We start from the raw sequence: 24128 nt of genomic DNA, 5'->3' as shown, positions 1-24128 counted from the left end.
AATTAATTGCTAAGATTTTGGGTGAAATCAGCCAAAGGTCAAAGGTCAAAGGTCAAAGGTCAAGGTCAAATGATATTGTATCCGTTTACGCGATAACTCAAGACTGGATCGAGCAAATTTCACCAAACTTTGTCGGAGGATGATGACACCAAACTTTGTCGGAGGATGATGTATGATGGGGCAATTACTTGATAAGTTTTTTACTGAAATCGGACAGAGGTCAAAGGTCAAAGATCAAGGTCAAATCCTAAAATTTATCTGTTTACGTGATAACTCAAAACTGGATGAAGCAGCTTTCAGCAAACTTGGTCCAAGGATGATGTATGATAGGACAATTAGTTGAGTAGATTTTAGTGACATTGGCAAGAGGTCAAAGGTCAAAAGGTCAAGGTCAAATGCTACAAATGTTGCAACTTCCCCCATATCTATGCAATGCCCGAAGGTATTTTCTGGAAACTTGGTGTGGACATGTACTACTGCGTAAAGATTCTCCAGAGAGAGTTTCATGTCATAAGGTCAAAGGTCAAAAGGTCAAAGGTTAGGTGAAAATGTTGCAATATTACTTTTCTCTCAAATGCTTCAATGTATCTTCGTGGAACTTGGTACATATGCATGTACTGTCTGGCAGGGATTATCTAGAGAATTTAGGGGTCATGGGTCAATAGTCAGGGGTCAAAGGTCAAGGTCAACTCCTCAAAATTTTACTATTTCCCTCATATACTAGTATATGCAATGCTTGCATTATTAGTTTCAAAACTTAATACATGCATTACCTAATGGAGATTCTCCGTGAAATTTCCAGCCAGAAGGTCAAAGGTTAAGGGTCAAAGGCCAGGTTTCAATGCCCCCCCCCCCCAAAAAAAAAAAAAAAAAAAAATCTATTTTGTACCGTCATCACACTCTTTCTTCGTACCTTGGAAATTACTCATTGCATAAACTTTCCCAAAATTCCCCAAATATGTGTACCTGCACTCTTAGAAAATTATAGCAAACCCAGTTCAAGACATTTCTGACAAACCTGTCATTTCAATATTTTGCCAGTTATGTGAAACTGTCATGGATCACACATTGTGAAGACATTGTGCTATACGCCTATTGGGAGAATCATGCATTATGGCGGAGGCATCAGTCGCCATAGCGACATTTCTAGTTACCCCTACTTTGGGCAATTTAACAGTGACCTAGGGTAAACCTGGGTGACTTTGTTATTGCTTGTCAGATGCAATATGAAGCTTCAAGTGAAAATTTTTATGGCAGACCTGTCTCATAAATCAAATACTTTACATCTGTGATAGAGTGACAATGCAGCCCATAGTGAAGTTATGTGTATTTGTGATCATATCACTTCTATTCATGCAGGGCAGCATCAGTTTCTTGATATACCTGGTAGTCTGCAACAAGATGCTACTGATACAAGATGCTTGCCATAGCTCTTGAGCTATTTTGTGCACAACTGCAGGATAACCTGTGTAGAAATTTTGCTGAATTTAACAGGTTCAAACCTTTATATTTATATATCAGGATTTGAATTTATCTCTCATGCAAAAAAAACCAAACCAAAAACAAAATAACAACAACATCGCTGTGATGAATAGCTCATGGCCAAAAGGTGGCATGTTGAGTTTGCTCAAATTACATTCTAATTCTTCAGTGTTCTGTCTCATTCCATTAATACCCAGAGCAGGATTTTACGTGCAGTATGTATTGTATGAATGACGTTATCAATTGGCCATTCGTATTAACATTTAATTCATTATGTTTATATTCCTGCAGCTTGGTATGTGTGTTGGATGTCACTCAATGATCCCACTCAATGTCTCCAAGTGTTTGGTGTGTGAGACAGATATACCTCCACAACTTGTTCCACAGGCCTCTATCAAACTCAGGGTAAGTTGTAACAAAGACTTTCTCATGAAGGCTACCAGGCTACAATGCATATTTCTGAATTGATTTTCTTCAATACTCATTAAGAGATGCAGTATTGTGGAAATTACACCCAATAGGAATTGCTTTTGGTGATGGTGCTCTGAGTGTTTTGCCTTTTATAGGCTCAGAGGTCATACTTTAGCTGGTGTCTTGTTGAGGTATTTCAGTCAACTACTTGTAATTTTTGGTGTAGCACTGTTACAAATTGTACTTGTTTATTTAAAAAAAGATGGTTGAATATTTGAGGATTTACTTGTCTTCACTCTACTGGCCACATTTCTTGATGGACTGAGTTTAAGTTTTATACAGTTCTTGTTTGTCGCTTCCATCCATATTTCTTTGTATATTTTCTTCAAAACTCATATGTACTTGCATCATGGTGAAATTGAATAGACCCCTGCTGTTTCTGGTAACATTCTCTGTGTTGTGCCTTTCATAGGGGCACAGATCTTACTTTGGTTGGCTTCTTGTGTGCGCCATACAGGTAGTGTTGAAATTTTGTACTTGGGTGTATAATGGTTGAATCTAGACTCCTGTTGTTTTTAGTGATGCTGCCTTCAGTGTTACATCTTTTATAAAGCCTATGGTCATATTCAGGTTGCTGACTTAACACACTACTGGATGCACTTTTTACTTTTGCCTGTTTTTATGCCTCCGCCACGAAGTGGTGCCGGAGGCATTATGTTTTCGGGTTGTCCGTCCGTCCGTCCGTCCGTCCGTCCGTCCGTCCGTCCTTCCGTCCGTCCGTAATGAATTTTGTGGACAAGGTAACTATCAAAACCTGTTGAGGTATCCTAATGAAACTTGGCATGTATGTGTATTAGGGGGTGAAGTTGTGCCTATCAACTTTTGGGTGCACATGCTCAAGGTCAAAGGTCAAAAGGTCAAGGTGAAATACATAAAATTTCACTATTTCCACCATATCTATTGAATGCCTGAAGATATTTTCTTGAAACTTACTGTATACATGTATTACCCAATTAAGATTCTCTGGTGAAAGTTTGCGTCATGAGGTCAAAGGTCAAAGGTCAAAAGGTCAGGGTCAAATACATGAAATTTCACTATTTTCGCCATATCTATTGAATGCCTGAAGATATTTTCTTGAAACTTAGTGTATACATGTATTACCCAATTAAGATTCTCTGGTGAAAGTTTGGGTCATGAGGTCAAAGGTCAAAGGTCAAAAGGTCAAGTAAAAATATCAAAACTTCTTTTTTTTCTCCGTGCCTTGGAAAATTGTTCAAGGTATCTTCATGGAACATAGTATATACATGTACTGACTGGAAGTGATTATCTGGAGAATGTAGGGTTCATGGGGTCAAAGGTCAAGTGCAACACTTCAAAATTTTACTATTTCCCTCATATTTATGCAATGCCAGCAGGGTTATTATTTTTTTACACTTGGTGTATGCATGTGTAACCTAATAGAAATTCTCTGGAAAGTTTTTTTTTTCTTCTTTTTTTTGCCTCAAAGGTCAAAAGGTCAAAGATTAAGTGAAAGTGCTGAACTAACTTTTTCCTCCATATCTCGAAGTGGCTCAAGTTATCTTGAAACTTAGTACATATTATGCATGTTCTACCTGAAAGTGATTATCTTATGAATTTTAGGGTCAAGGGCCAGATGAAAATGGTAACAATTTACTATTCAATTCAGAAATTGCACTTTTTCTCCACACCTGTACCTTGAAAATTACTCAATGCCTAAATGTATGAATGGGTCAAAGTCAAGTTAAAATCCTTAAATCCCTAGATACATGCTTTCCTATTCATCCAATTAAACCTAGGTCAAGGAAGGTGAACATTCAACACATTTGTGACAAACTTGTCATTTCAATATTTTGCCAATTTTGTGAAAATGTAATCACTCATCGTCCACATGTACTATCTAGACCTATTGGGAAAATCATGCATTATAGCGGAGGCATACCAGTCGCCAAAGCGACATTTCTAGTTGTTTTTGTTTCATTTTCCACTACCATGCGGAGCTATCATGGTAAACATGTAACCCCAAAACTAGTAGTAGAATGCACTTCTGTTGCATGGCAGCAGATATTTCTAGTTATTTCTAGTTATTTCTAGTGGTTATCATTAAAACTATTGCTATTATTTAAATCAATGTCATTATCATCATCATACCATTTATAGGACAAGCTGGTGTGTGATGAATGTGGTACAGGGAATCCTGCCAACATGGAGTACTGTGTGACGTGTGAGTACCCCTTGACAGGGGCCAGCAGGCATCTCAAGGTAGGCACTATTCAGCTGCATACCATGGTAATCATCATTTGACAACAATGTCAATACCGGGTAGTCATATGTTCCAGACAGATTATTCAATTCCAAAATTAAAAACAAACAAACAAACAATTGTTTTATGTAAAATATATTCCATTTCTTATATTTTTTGCTTAGTGTTTATATATACATTATGTTAAAGACTTATACCAAACTTGAAAGGATTCATTGTTAGTAGAAGGACATACAAGTTCAAGTGAAAGGGATAGCCCCATGGGTGTCCCAGTGGTACAGGGTGGAGGCCTCCAAAGGCCTAATCTATGTGATTTTAAACATTTTCGTCTGAGCGAGGAGTAGCAAAGCTGGTATTGTGATCGTCATTGTGATTGTGAGTCCCACACTCTTCCAAGCTGCAGCCATACGAGGCAAGAATCAAGCATGATAAGGGCATTTACTCTTTCTTCACCAGCATCTGTTTTTCTGGAATCCTACAACTATCTCCTTGCTTGAAATGGAATCTAACATGGAATTGATGTGTATTAAACAGTGAAGATTCTCATGTGAAACTTGAGAGTGAACCACTTGAACTACTTGATCAGATTCTAGTCGAATATGGCACAAATCATCGTAGAGGCAATTGGATTAGGTCAGTTAAATTAGAAACACATCCTATGTAACTTTACTAGTACCTTTGATTTCTCTAAACAATGATTTAAGATGCAAGAATCAACTTTGACACAAATAGACAATGAGTCTAGTAAGTTAATTTGAAGATTTAAGGTCAATATTTAGAGCTTTTTAGGGACTGGGCAAATTTTGATAAAACTTACAGGATTCTTATCATGTGTGCTGTAATATGGCACTGCAGATGAAGTGTATACACTGCTGCGAGGTCAACATTTTCTACTGCGTAAGAAATTAATTCATAGAAATCATAAAACTTGAAAATACTACAATGCCTTGCAACTGTATTTGAATGAAAACATCAGCAACATATGCTTGTCTCCTCTGCTGATAGCCAACCTACAGTCAGTATGCTGCTCCACCAGAACCAGGGCAAAAGGGTCGGCTTCTGTGCTGCAGTAAATGTGGGCGTGTAAACAATAGTGATGCCAGATACTGTGATTGGTGTGGAGCAAAGGTGAGTATCTTTGCTGTATTTACCCATTCTAAAACTGTGAATTTGTAATCACATTGTAGCATGTCTTATTTCATTCAAAATACTGACATGCAATGCTCTCAAGAAATATCATTTCACATGGGTTACTACAGCTGATTTGGTAATCTCATTTTGTTTTCACAGGAATATGATACATTTTTGAAAAAAAAATGTTCCATGTTATTGTCAGTATAGATGACAGATATTGAAGTCATCTCAGATTGACATTGTTGTTGTGTTATAAAGAAAGAAGAGAGAGAGAGAGACAAAAAAATGGGGCCCTATACAACAAATAATTTGCCCCAAATGAGTGACATTGCATTAACATGCTTAAAAGCGGAAATTACAAGGTGCCGTGGAATGCCATGATGTTAATGTAATAAGGCTTGAAGAGATATGATACAAACATATCCAAATTTCTTTCAAACCATCTTTGATAATTTTGAGTGAAACAGATATAAAGTAGATCAGATTTGTCATTTAAGAAGTGTAAAATGCAATGTTGATACTATATAATCCGATGTGTTGATATGAAGTCTTATCCATGTTGACTACCCACAGCCAGCACCAACCACATCGCTCTTGACATGCTCTCGATGCAAGGCTGCTAATCAGGCATATTCCTCCTTCTGTCATTCCTGTGGCGTCCTCATTGAGCCTCCTCTTAGAGCTGATCCCAGAAATAGTAATATAACGGTTGGAGGAAAAGCCCCATATCAGGTATGCACATACACCTTTATGTAACCACTCAAAATCTGGAGCAAATTTTTTATGTACATAAATATCGTTCCATTTCCATGTAGATACAACTCTTTGGTAATACAGGGGAAACTCGAAATAACGAACACTGCTATAACAAGATATTGTCTGTTACGAGGAAACTTTTGTAGTTCCAAACTTCCTTACACACAAGTCTATGTAAAACGATACTCGTATAGCGAGATTGGCTGTTACGAGATACAATTGTAATTGCTATAACAAGATAAATTTCATGATTTTCAAACAAAGAGAAGCATAGCTACTAAACTTGTTATAGTTAGGTAAAATGAAATCTTTTTGGGTAAAGCTTTACTTCACCTGTACGATTATGTTCAAAGATTCTATACCTACAGCATGATGCGACACAAACTGTGTCTTCGTCATGTATTTTCTGCAGTGCACTGAATGTTGTAGACCTACATGTGTGTGTGTGTGCGCACACATGTTTGTATACCATGTGCACCGAATGTGCCAGAGTATGTATGGCCCTATGCTTACATCTATCATCATGATGTAGCAGGTGTAAGGCAATCTGATGTTATGATTGGCTCTCTGCAAGGGAATTCCCAATCTTCAGACATGTGTGCATAATGAAATAAATGCAAAATGTGTCTCACACACAGAGCTGGCTAGCATTAGTTTGTTCAAGTCTTCCACACACAACACATGCTTGCCAGAACCGCATACCAATTCACAAACGATCATGACACAATCGCACGCAATCTGTAGATTTACAAATTCAAACATTCATTTAGAAATAGCGAAAAATATCTTTTTACACATAAGGAGAGTAATTCTGTCATGCACATTGCCAGGTTATAAGTGTCAGTTGAAACATGATCTGTAGTACCATATGTACAAATTAGTGTTTTTATGTTATGTTAATTATGCCTACTAGTGCGACAAGATATCAGCTGTAACAAGGAAAAGTGGGCAGTCCTGACCTTCTCATTATATTGAGTTTCCCCTGTATACAAACATCCCACTGATTTTGAGGAAGAAATAGGCTTAAAAAAGATCATGAATTCGGCCGACCGTGTCATATACCTTTTAAGAACGCATGTACAAAATGCAAAGAGATTATTGGGAGAAAAATAAATGACAAATTTTCAATGCCTTTTGGCGCCTGCATCATAAAAGTTACAGCCGATTAATAATTCATGAAATCATCGCAATCCTGTTGAAGTTTGAGAAAACAATAGGCGCAAAAAGAATCATGAATTTGGCTGTGTTGTATATCTTTTAAGAACGCATTTACGAAATTCGAAGAATCTATAGGACACATTTTCAGCCCCTCTTGGCCTGCGTGTCATAAAGATTACAGCTGAATGATAATCTATGAAACCATCGCAATCCCGTTGAAATTTGAGGAAACGGTAGGCGCAAAAAGGATCTCGAATTTGGCCCTGCATGCTGTGTATTTTTTAAAAAACGCATGCACAAATGCGAAGAGATAGGCCTATTCGGGTGAAAAATAAAGAACGCATTTTCAACTCTTCTGGTGCGTGCATCATAAAAGATTAGAGCCGAAATAATTCATGAAATCACCGCAATCTCGTTTAAGTTTGAGGAGACAATGATTATAGGCGCAAAAAGAATCATGAATTCCGCTGTGAATATCTTCTAATCCGAGAGGACGCATTTACAAAATGCGGAGAGATTATCGGGAAAAAGTAAATGACACATTTTCATCTCCTTTTGGCGCGTGCATCGTAAAAAGATTACAGCCGTAGTAATTCATGAAATCGTCACAATCCCGTTGAAATTTGAGGAAACAGTAGGCGCAAAAAGGATCTCGAATTTGGCCCTGCATACTGTGTATCTTTCAAAAACCCATGCACAAATGCGAAGAGATATTCGGGAGAAAAATAAAAGACACATTTTCAATCCCTTGTGGCGCATGCATTATAAAAGATTACAGCCGAAATAATTCATGAAATCATCACAATCCCGTTGAAGTTTGAGGAGACAAGAGGTGCAAAAAGAATCTTGAATTCCGCCGTGTCATATCTTCTAATCCGAGAGGACGCATTTACGAAATGCGAAGATATTATTGAGAGAAAAATAAAGGGCGTATTTTCAACCATTCTGTTGTGTTCATCACAAAAGATTACATCCGAAGTAATTCATGAATCGTCACAATCCGGCTGATATTTGTGGTAGAAATAGGCGAAAAAAGGATTGTGAATTCGACCCTGCCGTATATACCTTTCAAGATCGCATGCACAAATGCGAAGAGATTATCGGGAGAAAAATAAAGAACACCTTCTGGCACGTGCATTAGAAAATACTACAGTTAAAATAATTTATGAAATCATCGCAATCCAGCTGAGCACCAAGAGTGTGAAATGCGCAGCAAGTTAAGTAACACGTGTTACTCTACATGCGCTGGTGTTTACAAAAAGTCACAAACGCGTTGATACAATCTGATTTTGTTCATAATCATTTTACACTTTAACCCTAACAAGGCCGGGGGGGCCTCCGAGGCCCCCCCTCCACATTTCGCGCGATGTATCGCTGCCGCGAAAAGCTATCACCGCGACATTTCGTGACTTTTTTCTTTTCTTTTTTCTTTTGACACCAAATTTGCGATGCCCGGGCGCGCGGTTCTGAAGTTGCGCATAAATATGTACGTGCATGTCAAACCAAAAATTGCTCAAAAACGTGAATTCGTGTACAATTTCAATGCAAACTGTGTTTACAGGCAAATTTCATAAAAGCATGATTATTTGGGGGTTTTATTGAGTAAAATCAATAAATTGCATATTTTCTTGTTCGGAACAATGTTGTGGACAAATTTCATTGAAAAAACAATGAAAAACAAAGTCGAAAAAACAAAGAAATACATAAGAAATTAAAAAGACAATAAAATACTTAAGAAGTTTTTTCTGATTGCACAATTTTTTTCTCTTACATTTGCTAAGGACACTAAAAAGAATATTTACTCAAAAAATGTGCCTGTTTTGAGCTCTATTTAGTGATTTATACCAAATTGTCTGATTTCATGCATCATTATGCATAAATTAGCATAATTTAGCATAAATGATATATTTTTTAAAAAATTAACTTAACTGTACTTTAGATTACGTCATAGGCAATGAGTGTGCCACTTTTCGTCGAGATTGCGGCCGAGATCTGGGGGGCGTTTCATCAACGAGTTCGTCGGAGGTTTTCACCGACGAATTTGCTATCAGCCAATCAGACGCAAGGATTTACACTGACAATTGTTAAAAGCTAATGACTACCCACAGCCAGCACCAACCACATCGCTCTTGACATGCTCTCGATGCAAGGCTGCTAATCAGGCATATTCCTCCTTCTGTCATTCCTGTGGCGTCCTCATTGAGCCTCCTCTTAGAGCTGATCCCAGAAATAGTAATATAACGGTTGGAGGAAAAGCCCCATATCAGGTATGCACATACACCTTTATGTAACCACTCAAAATCTGGAGCAAATTTTTTATGTACATAAATATCGTTCCATTTCCATGTAGATACAACTCTTTGGTAATACAGGGGAAACTCGAAATAACGAACACTGCTATAACAAGATATTGTCTGTTACGAGGAAACTTTTGTAGTTCCAAACTTCCTTACACACAAGTCTATGTAAAACGATACTCGTATAGCGAGATTGGCTGTTACGAGATACAATTGTAATTGCTATAACAAGATAAATTTCATGATTTTCAAACAAAGAGAAGCATAGCTACTAAACTTGTTATAGTTAGGTAAAATGAAATCTTTTTGGGTAAAGCTTTACTTCACCTGTACGATTATGTTCAAAGATTCTATACCTACAGCATGATGCGACACAAACTGTGTCTTCGTCATGTATTTTCTGCAGTGCACTGAATGTTGTAGACCTACATGTGTGTGTGTGTGCGCACACATGTTTGTATACCATGTGCACCGAATGTGCCAGAGTATGTATGGCCCTATGCTTACATCTATCATCATGATGTAGCAGGTGTAAGGCAATCTGATGTTATGATTGGCTCTCTGCAAGGGAATTCCCAATCTTCAGACATGTGTGCATAATGAAATAAATGCAAAATGTGTCTCACACACAGAGCTGGCTAGCATTAGTTTGTTCAAGTCTTCCACACACAACACATGCTTGCCAGAACCGCATACCAATTCACAAACGATCATGACACAATCGCACGCAATCTGTAGATTTACAAATTCAAACATTCATTTAGAAATAGCGAAAAATATCTTTTTACACATAAGGAGAGTAATTCTGTCATGCACATTGCCAGGTTATAAGTGTCAGTTGAAACATGATCTGTAGTACCATATGTACAAATTAGTGTTTTTATGTTATGTTAATTATGCCTACTAGTGCGACAAGATATCAGCTGTAACAAGGAAAAGTGGGCAGTCCTGACCTTCTCATTATATTGAGTTTCCCCTGTATACAAACATCCCACTGATTTTGAGGAAGAAATAGGCTTAAAAAAGATCATGAATTCGGCCGACCGTGTCATATACCTTTTAAGAACGCATGTACAAAATGCAAAGAGATTATTGGGAGAAAAATAAATGACAAATTTTCAATGCCTTTTGGCGCCTGCATCATAAAAGTTACAGCCGATTAATAATTCATGAAATCATCGCAATCCTGTTGAAGTTTGAGAAAACAATAGGCGCAAAAAGAATCATGAATTTGGCTGTGTTGTATATCTTTTAAGAACGCATTTACGAAATTCGAAGAATCTATAGGACACATTTTCAGCCCCTCTTGGCCTGCGTGTCATAAAGATTACAGCTGAATGATAATCTATGAAACCATCGCAATCCCGTTGAAATTTGAGGAAACGGTAGGCGCAAAAAGGATCTCGAATTTGGCCCTGCATGCTGTGTATTTTTTAAAAAACGCATGCACAAATGCGAAGAGATAGGCCTATTCGGGTGAAAAATAAAGAACGCATTTTCAACTCTTCTGGTGCGTGCATCATAAAAGATTAGAGCCGAAATAATTCATGAAATCACCGCAATCTCGTTTAAGTTTGAGGAGACAATGATTATAGGCGCAAAAAGAATCATGAATTCCGCTGTGAATATCTTCTAATCCGAGAGGACGCATTTACAAAATGCGGAGAGATTATCGGGAAAAAGTAAATGACACATTTTCATCTCCTTTTGGCGCGTGCATCGTAAAAAGATTACAGCCGTAGTAATTCATGAAATCGTCACAATCCCGTTGAAATTTGAGGAAACAGTAGGCGCAAAAAGGATCTCGAATTTGGCCCTGCATACTGTGTATCTTTCAAAAACCCATGCACAAATGCGAAGAGATATTCGGGAGAAAAATAAAAGACACATTTTCAATCCCTTGTGGCGCATGCATTATAAAAGATTACAGCCGAAATAATTCATGAAATCATCACAATCCCGTTGAAGTTTGAGGAGACAAGAGGTGCAAAAAGAATCTTGAATTCCGCCGTGTCATATCTTCTAATCCGAGAGGACGCATTTACGAAATGCGAAGATATTATTGAGAGAAAAATAAAGGGCGTATTTTCAACCATTCTGTTGTGTTCATCACAAAAGATTACATCCGAAGTAATTCATGAATCGTCACAATCCGGCTGATATTTGTGGTAGAAATAGGCGAAAAAAGGATTGTGAATTCGACCCTGCCGTATATACCTTTCAAGATCGCATGCACAAATGCGAAGAGATTATCGGGAGAAAAATAAAGAACACCTTCTGGCACGTGCATTAGAAAATACTACAGTTAAAATAATTTATGAAATCATCGCAATCCAGCTGAGCACCAAGAGTGTGAAATGCGCAGCAAGTTAAGTAACACGTGTTACTCTACATGCGCTGGTGTTTACAAAAAGTCACAAACGCGTTGATACAATCTGATTTTGTTCATAATCATTTTACACTTTAACCCTAACAAGGCCGGGGGGGCCTCCGAGGCCCCCCCTCCACATTTCGCGCGATGTATCGCTGCCGCGAAAAGCTATCACCGCGACATTTCGTGACTTTTTTCTTTTCTTTTTTCTTTTGACACCAAATTTGCGATGCCCGGGCGCGCGGTTCTGAAGTTGCGCATAAATATGTACGTGCATGTCAAACCAAAAATTGCTCAAAAACGTGAATTCGTGTACAATTTCAATGCAAACTGTGTTTACAGGCAAATTTCATAAAAGCATGATTATTTGGGGGTTTTATTGAGTAAAATCAATAAATTGCATATTTTCTTGTTCGGAACAATGTTGTGGACAAATTTCATTGAAAAAACAATGAAAAACAAAGTCGAAAAAACAAAGAAATACATAAGAAATTAAAAAGACAATAAAATACTTAAGAAGTTTTTTCTGATTGCACAATTTTTTTCTCTTACATTTGCTAAGGACACTAAAAAGAATATTTACACAAAAAATGTGCCTGTTTTGAGCTCTATTTAGTGATTTATACCAAATTGTCTGATTTCATGCATCATTATGCATAAATTAGCATAATTTAGCATAAATGATATATTTTTTAAAAAATTAACTTAACTGTACTTTAGATTACGTCATAGGCAATGAGTGTGCCACTTTTCGTCGAGATTGCGGCCGAGATCTGGGGGGCGTTTCATCAACGAGTTCGTCGGAGGTTTTCACCGACGAATTTGCTATCAGCCAATCAGACGCAAGGATTTACACTGACAATTGTTAAAAGCTAATGAAATCCTTGGTCTGATTGGCTGATAGCAAATTTGTCGGTGAAATCTCCGACGAACTCGTTGATGAAACGCCCCCCTGGAGGGGGTGCCTGGGAGGCCCCCCCCCCGGCCGTATCATCTATCTTAAAAAGCCCGGCCTAGTTAGGGTTAATTCACAAACAAACATTCAATTCTTTTAAAATGGTTCTATGCACAAAGAAGAGATAGGAGTACAAAGCATCACAAATTCGACCGTGCAGTGTACTTTCAAGAACGCATACAAGATACGCGAAGAAATTTTCGGAGGAAAGTAAAAAAACTGCATTTCAATCCCTTTTTTTTCCTTCCTTTTCGTATCAACATTCAATTCGCATTTCTTCCTTCTCAATGTAATAATCCATAAACAATGCAAGTTTACAAAATATTAATCTGTAAAATGATGAGTGTCGACAAAAAACATGAAAATAAATTTGGCAGACATTTAATGCTTTTTTTGGTTGTTGTCGACCAGTAAATTTTCTGTTCAGACCAGTAAAAAATTGGTAAAACGGGGTATTTACTGGTCCGACAGAGACAGGTCGGACCAGCAGAAAAAATGGGTTAGTGTGCAGCCCTGATTGACGTCATCTACATTATTAACAAATGTATTCACTCAGCAACTCATTTGATAGTACCCCGCAATCACCTCTGCAAATTAAGTGAATATGACCATCATATGACCATCATATGACCATGATGTATGATGGGACCATCATATGACCATGAAGTGTGTGTGAAATGCGCTATATAAAAAACCAGCTATTATTATTATTATTATACATTCATTATCCCCGAAGTAGAACATCAGTAGATTGTTGAATAAGAACAAGACCTCTTACACCTCATTTACAAAGTGTCTTTCCAACTGTTAGTGAATCAACCAGTGGTGTTATGACAAATAAGCAGTTATGTCATAGGTGTTGCTTTAGGAAAACAAAAATGTACCACAAAGTATACAAGGACACCATAGTATCTTATCAGAAATGGTATGCAGTATGCTTTAACATGTTCAGTAAACTTCTTTATATTTTTGTCTGACTTTTATCCCTTTTATGCCTCCGCCACGAAGTGGTGCCGGAGGCATTATGTTTTCGGGTTGTCCGTCCGTCCGTACGTACGTCTGTACGTCCGTACGTCCATACGTCCGTACGTCCGTTCGTCCATACGTACGTACGTCCGCATTCGTTTACGCGATAACTTGAGTAATATTGACTGGAATTTTACCAAACTTGGTCCAAGTATAAAGTATGATGGGGCAATTAATTCATTAGATTTTGGGTGAAATCGGCCAAAGGTCAAAGGTCAAAGGTCAAGGTCAAATCATTAAATTGTATCTGTTTACGCGATAACTCAAGACTGGATTCAGCAAATTTCACCAAAATTTGTCTGAGGATGATGTATGATGGGACAATTACTTGGTTAGTTTTTGAGTGAAATTGGACAGAGGTCAAAGGTCAAAGATCAAGGTCAAATCCTAAAATTTATCTGTTTACGTGATAACTCAAAACTGGATGAAGCAGCTTTCACCAAACTTGGTCCAAGGATCATGTATGATGGGGCAATTAGTTGAGAAGATTTTAGTGACATTGGCAAGAGGTCAAAGGTCATAAGGTCAAGGTCAAATGCTAAAAACGTTGCTATTTCCCCCATATCCATGCAATGCCCGAAGGTATTATCTTGAAACTTAGTGTAGACATGTACTACTGCATAAAGATTCTCCAGAGAGAGTTTCATGTCATAAGGTCAAAGGTCAAAAGGTCAAAGGTTAGGTGAATATGTTACAATTTCACTTTTCTTGCAAATGGTTCAATGTATCTTCATGGAACTTGGTGCATACACATGTACTGACTGGCAGGGATTTTCTAGGGAATGTAGGGGTCATGGGTCACTAGTGAGGGGGTCAAAGGTCAAGGTCAACTTCTCAAAATTTTACTATTTCCCTCATATACTAGTATATGCAATGCTTACATTATTATTTTTAAGACTAAAACTTGATATATACATGTATTCCCTAATGGAGATTCTCTGAGAAATTTCCAGCCAGAAGGTCAAAGGTCAAAGGTCAGGTTTAAATGCAAATATATATATATATATATATATATATTATACTGTAATTACACTCTTTCTTCATACCTTGAAAATTACTCAATGCATAAACTTATAAAAGGGTAGGTCAGAAGTCAAGTAAAAATTCTCAATTCCCCAAATACAGGTACCTGCACTCTTAGACAATTATAGCAAATCTAGTTCAAGGAAAGTGAACATTCAAGATATTTCTGACAAACCTGTCATTTCAATATTTTGTTAGTTTTGTGAAACTGTCATAACACATTGTGAAGACATTGTACCATACACCTATTGGGAGAATCATGCATTATGGCGGAGGCATCAGTCGCCATAGCGACATTTCTAGTTTCTTTCAGCACCAAATATGCCATTATATTTTCTTTATTTTGAGGATCTCATGACTCCCTTTGTACAAGTTTACATATTGTAGCCTGCAAAGTGTGCTAATGTACCATAACTTTAGAAAAAGGAATTATACTTCAACAGAACATAAACGGGGGTGATGTTTCTACTGTCAAATCATGTTCAACAACTAATAAAGTTGTCATGGTTGTAATGAAGGCACTGTTTAATATTGTAGTGGCTCACTTTTGGAAATAAACTTAGGACATATCAAGATATTAAAGTGTATGAAAAGAACACAATTATTAAAACATTTTTAGAATGATGCTGTCACTGTCAAGAGATATGTGAACAAATATCACCAAACAATTTACTGAGTGGTTACTTTTTGGGGGAAATGCTGAATATAAGTCCAGTCACTCACAGACTTTAACTTCCTTGAAGCAGTTAGCCTAAATTTATATCAGACCCTATAGCTTCGTATTTACACCGAAGACTGAGAGCATTTTGGACCATCCAGCTCAGATTTTTAAAATGGGGACATTGTCAAACAGTGCTTACAAGCTGGTTTTCATCCTCGTATTTGTCCCGTTTGTGTGTCCTTCATATCTAGGTTGTGGACAAGAATGAAGAGCCGTCTTGGGTTCCAATGACCACACCCAAGAAAGAGACCCCCAAAGCCTCAACTTCCACTCAGACAGCAGGCATCTTCTACCCCTCCATGCAAGAGATGCACAAAAGGGAGGCAGAGCAGCAGGAGGCTAAGAACAAAATGGATTCAATGAGTGACCGTAAACTGACCCTGACAGCAGTTAGTCCAGGCAAAGGTGATCTCTCACACTAGTGTGTAGGGTTTTTATCCAGGAGATTGACATCTACATCTTTGTGTGAAAGCAAGTGGCATTTTGATGTTCCATGTGTATGCAGTAGACAGGAAACTAGTACTTCCTCCACTGCTTTCACTACTGCTACAATGAATCTTACTATTTTTCTTTTCATAGAAGGTGTGCGTCAACTACCTGTACACTTGAGGAAGACCCAGTACAAAAACAACAACCCCCCCAAAAAAAGAAATATGTATATATCTGTAAAATGTGTGTGTGTGTGTGTGTGTGTGTGTGTGGGTGTGTTTTGTTTTGTTGTTGTTTTGTTTTGTTCCACCTCCACCATTTTCTTTTTGCCAATGTATGGGCTGGTTCACTGCTTTGATGAAAGTTACAGGTTTGTGTTAACAGGACTCTTTACACTGAGCACATGTGTTAAGTTCATCATTGTTTCTTCTGTGTATGAATGTGAAAGGGCCTTTCTGTGTTTGTGTCATTGTTTGCAAGATTGAATGTCAAGGAAAAAAAATCATAACTTATCAACTCTTTACATATACATAATAGATGCAGATGCCAATAAGATTTAAATTTTCTTTTATCTCAGTCAGTGGCGTCAATACCATATCTGCAACTGCATGAAACTTTCAATGTGAATAATTAACACATCTGTGACTGCTATGATATTACATATTGCTGAACAATAACATACAGTTAACCTCGCCTAAGTCAACCTCGCACAAGTCGAAAACTCGGCTAAGTCGAAGCTCCAGAAAAGTTCGGATTTTCTCTTTACCTATTTCTTTGAAATAATCTACACAAGTCGAAGTTTTACAAGTCGAATTTTGCCTATGTCAAAGATAATTTTGAGTCCAGATTTGTGTAAATACATGTTAATTCCATCGCATGAGTCGAAGTTGTTGTTTTTTTCCCCGTACATCATTCAAACGTGAAAGTGAAGCATTCTTTCAGTATTCAATAAACAAATGAAGGAAAAAACACACTTTTGTAATAAAATACTCTCAAGGGTCGAATAGAAGTTAGCCCTAATATCCCTTGTATCCTTGATGTCCGGCTGAGAAGAACATATTAAATCACATGTACCAGGGTAGAGGCAAGCCATGTGCGGGCGGTGCAGCAGGGTTTGGGGGAAAAAAAAGGAAGAAGAAAAAATCCTCACAATCCGGTACAAACCACAAATCTCACTGAGTGGTGAATGTTTGCGAGCATAGCGTGTTCAAAATCTCTTTGCGACAACAAAAACTGTTCCCGACAATAAAAACAGTTTGCAAGTTTGACTGCAATTGTATACGAATTTGATTGCAACTGTTAAAGAATCCTGAAATTCCCTAGTATTCGCTATGCTTGCAAATCATTCGCAACGATTTGCGAAGGACACGAATGGCAAAATCCAACATTCAGAAGTTTTTATCCGAATGTGTTCCAACAATGAAGCAAAAAACAAAACAAAACAAAACAAAAACACGCATTCTTGCGCAGTTTGTGCCAAGTTCTAATGATGTATGTGTAAATGTCACATGTACTTCTGCTAAAATACAGCCAGTTACATCGCGTGTTTTTCGTTTACGTAACGCAAATTTTTCAATAATCATTGGAGAATAATGTGTCCAAGGAGATTGATAGCTGTTTTGAGTTGAAGATTTTCTCTTTCCTGTATTTCTCCTTTCTTTCCCTTTCATTTCTCCATTGCGTATGTGTGTGCAGACCTTTAGTGTTTGTTTGTTTGTTTTTTTTCTGATGACCTAGGCTACCCCACAATTCACAAGCATCTGTTTTTTTCTAGGTTCCCCCACACATGATCTTAAGTTTCAAATATAATTTCAGCATGCATTTGAGTAATTTAAAGTGTATTTTGGGATTTTTTGAATATTAAAAATTTTATTTTCATATACAGTGTATATAGTTGCTTGATGTGTGGATGTACTAATATGCTATGATTTTGTTTTGCAGAAAACGTAGAGCATTAAAGAGGTCATACATGAAACATGCACCAAACGTTTGCGGATCTCGCAAAACATACACAAGACATTCTCCAAAATTTCGGGGTCTTGTTCGGGGTGTCACAAAGATTTTGCAAACATCGTGCCCGTCTGGCGAAGGTCTTGTGCTATGACGAGACATTAAAGACATTTTCGAAAACAAATCACGATCAAATCATGTCTCATTGTGCGGAAAAAGTTCACAAAAAATTTCTAATTGTTTTGAAATTCTTGCAGAAGTAAAAACGACATCCCCAAACAAATGATGATGCCCCAAACTCCCACATTTCGATTATTGCAGTCCAATAATTGAGCATCAGGATTCTTTTTTAAAACGTAAACAAAACAAAAACAACATATTACTACCGTCTACTGTAATTTCACGGCCAATAAAAACATAAAAAAGACACTGCATTATGAAAATTTTGTCCGGAAACACGACTTCCGCGGAAGTCGAATTTCGCATAAGTTGAAGTGTTTTCGTTGGTCCCAATAGATTTGATTTAGGCGAGGTTGACTGTACATGTGAGTAATTGACATAGCGTTACAGATATGCCTAACTGTGCCACACAAGCTTCTAGTGCCATTGCAGATTTCAAGCAGAAGTTGATATTGTGTTTTTCTGCTCAATTTTCAAGTTGCCTTGGATGTAACAGTGTTAGTCAAACAGAACGGTTAAATGGTTTTTATCAAAATTTGATGTAGAAAATGAAACTTGTGGAATATAAAGTTTCACATGTTGTCATGAAATAGTGATTATTATTGAAACCAGATTTAAAGACACCAAACATGCTACCAGTTCAATGAGTGGCACAACAACAACATGAACAACACATTGACTGAGACAACAACCAGAACATTACAGCAAGCAAAGACTGGAACACCTGATGCAACAGAGAGACCCCCACATTGATGCAGATGATAGAGTACCACAAGACACAGGCCTTTATATGAACAACAACAAACAGTAGTACACTCACTCTACCCACATCTCACTGACTATTAATTTTAACATGCTAGATCCACACAACAACAGCATGATGATTATCTAAGCATGGCCAAATGCTCCAGTAGCTTATTATACAAACACACCAGCAGAAGGCACTGACCACTCAGGGTGAGCTGGCTCCTTCAAGGTCTGCAAAGAATGCTCAAATCCCCCAATCTACTTTGAAGTGTTGATCTCCTGGTCTGCTGTTTAGTTTGTAGAACTCTGGTGAAGTTTGATCAACTCTTGTTAAAGAGTTCATCTCAGGACTATCACATTCTGACACTGCAAAGTCTTTTCACATTCACAAACTACTTCTGTTGAAGATGATTTGTGAGCAAAGTCAGTTCATATTTATTGTTGTTATGCTTTAATTTTACCAGACGTCTCTAGTAGCAAGAGCATGGATGTACAGTAGTCATGGAGGAAGAAAATACCATTGACTTACAGGTTAATGGATTCCACACATCATGAGTTCAGCAAACTTCATCAACTTTGGTCATACAGTTGTCAGTACATAAATTAAAAGCAAACCCCATTAGAACAAGATAGTCTTGACTAAAAAAAAATTCCTTGAAAACACAAAATCTCATGAAAACAGTCAAAGTGAATCAGAGGAATAATCACTGTCAAAGTGGGAAGCCAGTAGCCAATTCTGGCACCGGTAAAACATAATTACTGTTGCATACATGTGATCATTTTGTGTGTGCTTATGTCAATAGTCCAAGCAAAAAAAAAAAGAAGCTTTACATACTATACCAAGATGGTATAAATATGTCGTGACCCTGTGTGTCTCCCATTTCCTAGGGTACTGGAGGCAGCAAATGGACCACATATGTGGGCACCTGAAGGCACATGCCCAGAACAACCAAGACTTCAGAAACATGATTGGGGAACCTCGGATGGGCAAGGTACCACTTTATGTCGAACTTGTCAGAGTATTGCCACATTTGTGATATGGCTCTTACAGACTAGAGAATTCCTTGGATGTTTGTAGTGTTGTAGGCAGGCCCATTTCTGCTTATACCAGAAATATGAAATATATTTGAGTATTAAAGGAGATGTCTGTATGATTTTCAGGCTTTTGCATTTGAACATCTATAGAGAACACTGGATATAGTGTTACAGAATTTAATTTGATTTTGATAAGGAATAAGAATGTTTTCAAAATTCATAACAAATCACAATGAACAAGGATGATGACATAGCAACTTCACTTTAAAGAATGCCTGATTGGGTGCTCATGGAAGCAGAACAAAGGAAGAAAGCATGCATAAATTCTATACAGGGGAACTTATTCAAAAGCAAGTGGTACTGTAATAGAATTAAATTGCTACACTTCTTGAATATGTGGGCCTCCTCTGTCATCAACCTTTTTCTGTGTTATCGTTTTTTTTTTTTTTATATTGGTTTGTCTGCTCAAGGACAACAATAAATTCCACAAATCTACACATGGCACTATCAATTTATGTACTGCATAATGTAAAATCATATAATCATCTGGAATGTCCCTTTAACTGAGATATGAAAATCAACTACCCGATGAAACTCATATGATTGGTATTGGTGATACAATGTAATCTATGTAGGTGTTCCTGTTTGAGAAATTCTTTTAGTCTGTCTGGCTTTTTTGAGAGCATACCCTGCATATATATATATATATATATATATATATATATATATATATATATATATATATATATATATATATATCGTCGCTGGGGTGACAAGACCTTGTATCTCAAATTTTGGTGAAAATGACTTTTTTGCATTAGTGGTCAAATAATCGGTTAAGTGATGTCCTGTCCAAATCCCAGCTGTCTTACCCCAAAAATGAAGCCACCACGGCATGTCAAAGGAACGGCTATCCCATTCAGTATAGTGCTTTGGCCGCCATGTTTTTTGGCTCTCCTGAACATTTGACATTTTTGAGATACGAGGTCTTGTCGCCCCAGCGACGATATGTAATATGTAAATGTGCAATTTGCAACTTGCTTATTGTTACAAATCAAGAGAATGGTTATATAGTGGTGTAGCTAAAAAAAATAGCAGTTTTATCAGTGCTGATAAAATGAACATTTTTTATGCCTCCGCCAACGAAGTGGCCGGAGGCATTATGTTTTCGGGTCGTCCGTCCGTCCCGTTTTGTTTTTGTCGATATCTCGAGAACCGTGTTGTGGTTTTACATCAAACTTGGTATGAGGGTATATCCTGGGGGGATAATACTTTGTTTGGGTTTTAGGGTCACGGGGTCAAAGGTCAAGGGTCAAAGGTCAAGTGAAAATGTTAAAATTTAACTTTTTTCTCCACATCTCACAAATATTTCAAGATAAGATATATCTTCATGGAACTTAATATATATGCATGTACTGACTGACAGTGATCATTTAGGGTATTTACAGGTCATGGGTCAAAGGTCAGGGGGTCAGAGGTCGAGGTCAACTCATCAAATTGTCATTATTTCCCTCTCATCTATGCAATGCCTGTAGAATTTTTCCTAGAAACTTAGTGTATGCATGTATTGCCAAATACAGATTCTCTTGGAAGTTTCTTGTCAAAAGGTCAAAGGCCAAAAGGTCAAAGGTCAAGAGAAAGTGCTAAATTTCACTTCTTCTTTAAACTTATAAAAGGGTTGGGTACAAATCCCTAAATACCTGCACTCTTATTAGACAGTATAGCTATTCATCCAAATAAACCTAGTTCAAGGAAAGTGAACATTCAATGCATTTGTGACAAACCTGTCATTTTTAATATTTTGCCAGTTATGTGAAACTGTCATCACACATTGTCAAGACATTGTGCTATAGGCCTATTCGGAGAACCATGCATTATGGCGGAGGCATACCAGTCTCCATAGCGACATTTCTAGTTTTTTTCATAAACAATTCAGGACTTGTCCATGTAACCTGAAATGCTGATGTTATCTGTGACCTGTAATCGTCCATTTGAGTAATGTATGCATATTTGTGAGGATGTTTCCTCTCAGAACATTGCTAACAAACAATTCCATGCACTTGGACCCACTGAGTGCATTTCAATATATGAAATTCAGTTTGCATGTATGAATAACTACTATGTATGGCTAGGCTTCTGTGAAGTATTTGATCGCTGGGAACGAACTAACTTTGTTATCAGGGTGTGCATATAATATGAGTATGTTAGTAAACTTGTGTATCAATCCACCTTTCTCAATTTCTAGTTGGTAACAGCAGCTGTCCACGAAGATGGTTATGAACTAAGTCTGACAGTATGTTTCAACCTACGAGGATCAAAGGATGCTATGACTGGCAAGCCACTGGGCATCATGAAAGGAACTCTATTGAGTGATGTTACAGAGGGAAGGAGAGACAGTACTCCAAGTCCAGGTGAAGACCGATCCTTCACTCTTCACCATGTGTTGTTCTTTCTTTGTATTCTGTGCTTTGTCTGATTTTTTTTTCTCTTCTGTGTGTTCTTTTCTGTGCTAAACTCTGTGTCTGCTGTACCGTCTTTCCTGTGTTTTTGTTACTGGTATTATCATTATCATTATACCCCCGCCAAACGAAGTTTGAAGGGGGTATATAGGAATCAGCGGGCGGTCGGGCGGTCGGGCGGTCGGTCGGTCGGTCGGGCGGTCGGTCCATTGCAAATCTTGCGTCGCGAACAACTTCCTCAGTTTTCAACCGATTCCCATAAAACTTGGCACAGATGTGTGCCTTGGGTTGTAGATGTGCAAGATGTATTTTTTGACAGTACCCAAAAGTACGTTGCCATGGTAACGGCATATTATGGGCAAAAACAGTTTTTGATCAATTTTTATGAAATTAGGTACAGATGTTCATCTGAATATGTTAATGTGCAAGACACATATTTCCGCAGTGGCAAAAAGTGCGTTGCCATGGTAACGGCATGTTATTGGTAAAATATAGGGCAAAATGCTTCATGGCAAAACTGCTTCATCAGTGTTCTTCCAATTCTCATGGAATTCATATTGAATGTTTGTCTTAGGATATAGGTCAGCATGACACATTTCTTGACAGTGACAAAAAGTATGTTGCCATGGTAACAGCTCACATATTATGAGCCAAAATGATGGAAAATTTTGTGTTGCAAACTACTTCCTCAGTTGTTGCCCAATTTCCATGAAACTTGGTACAGATGTGTGCCTTTGGTTGTAGATGTGCAAGACGCATTTTTCGACAGTACCCGAAAGTACGTTGCCATGGTAACGGCATATTAATGGCAGAAGATCAAGGAAAGATCTTGCGGATTTAACTACTTCCTCAGTTTTTTGACCAAAGCTTATGAAATGTTGTTTTGACCAAAGCTTATGAAATGCTGTTTGGCGGGGGTATAACCAGTCGCTGTAGCGACATTTCTAGTTATTTCGTAGTAATCACATTTCATTCTACTCCTGCTAGATACAGTGAACTTCACATGAAGTTTTCTTGACTGGAGAAAGTGCTCAAGTTTACTATAATCGAGCCCTTCAGAGAATAATTTTTTACTTTCATTCTTTTTTTTTTTTTAAACCAAAAATGTATATGATTTTAAGCTTACCTGAGCCACTGCCTAAGTGAGCTCTTGCGATCCTTCACCTTCTGGCATGCATTGTGTATTGGTCATTGTGCCTAAACTTTGTACATGTTCAGTTTCTTCTTAAAAACCCCATGGTGGATTTCAAAGACCACAAATTATGGAATTTTTACAAATCTTATTCTCTAGAACTAAAAGTGATAGAGCTACATGAGAGTTATTGGTATGAGTAAGTAGACTAGTGACCATAATTTTGAGTTTGTTCATGGCCTAACTGGGGATTCCCCTCCTGGGGGCCTTGTAAAGGGGAGGAGAGGGGACAAATTACGGTCAAATTTCATAATTTGAAAATACTACTCTGCTTGATAATGCATTGTACAATTTCCATCAAAACTTGGCAGGTAGCATCCCTAGGGTAATAAGATCTCAGTTTGTTAGAATGGGTAGCATGCCTCCACCCCAGGCCCCCCTCCCCCTCCCCCCTCCCCCCTCCCCCTCCCCCTGAAGATGAACTTGCAATACTCAGGTGAGCATGAGACCCTCGGGTCTCTTGTCGTATAAAGCATTCTAAAAGATGGTGAAATTGAGTTTTACCAACTTGTAAAGTGTTG

General features: G+C 37.7%; 1 protein-coding gene across 1 annotated transcript in view; it reads left to right on the top strand.

Moving 5' to 3' along the window:
- LOC140232969 (double zinc ribbon and ankyrin repeat-containing protein 1-like) overlaps positions 1 to 24128 on the top strand; it is a 91695-nt gene that overhangs the window by 42713 nt on the left and 24854 nt on the right. The window contains exons 8-14 of the mRNA XM_072313078.1: positions 1774 to 1887; positions 4072 to 4173; positions 5180 to 5302; positions 5882 to 6040; positions 15807 to 16020; positions 19810 to 19913; positions 22202 to 22367. Of these exons, the coding sequence (XP_072169179.1) occupies positions 1774 to 1887; positions 4072 to 4173; positions 5180 to 5302; positions 5882 to 6040; positions 15807 to 16020; positions 19810 to 19913; positions 22202 to 22367 (982 nt within the window). The remainder of the gene's footprint in view (positions 1 to 1773; positions 1888 to 4071; positions 4174 to 5179; positions 5303 to 5881; positions 6041 to 15806; positions 16021 to 19809; positions 19914 to 22201; positions 22368 to 24128) is intronic.

Source organism: Diadema setosum, chromosome 1 (genome assembly GCF_964275005.1).
Source record: "Diadema setosum chromosome 1, eeDiaSeto1, whole genome shotgun sequence".
NCBI classification, from domain to species: Eukaryota; Metazoa; Echinodermata; class Echinoidea; order Diadematoida; family Diadematidae; genus Diadema; species Diadema setosum.
Note: the sequence above shows the minus strand (reverse complement) of the source record. Positions and strands in the feature narration are given on the sequence as shown.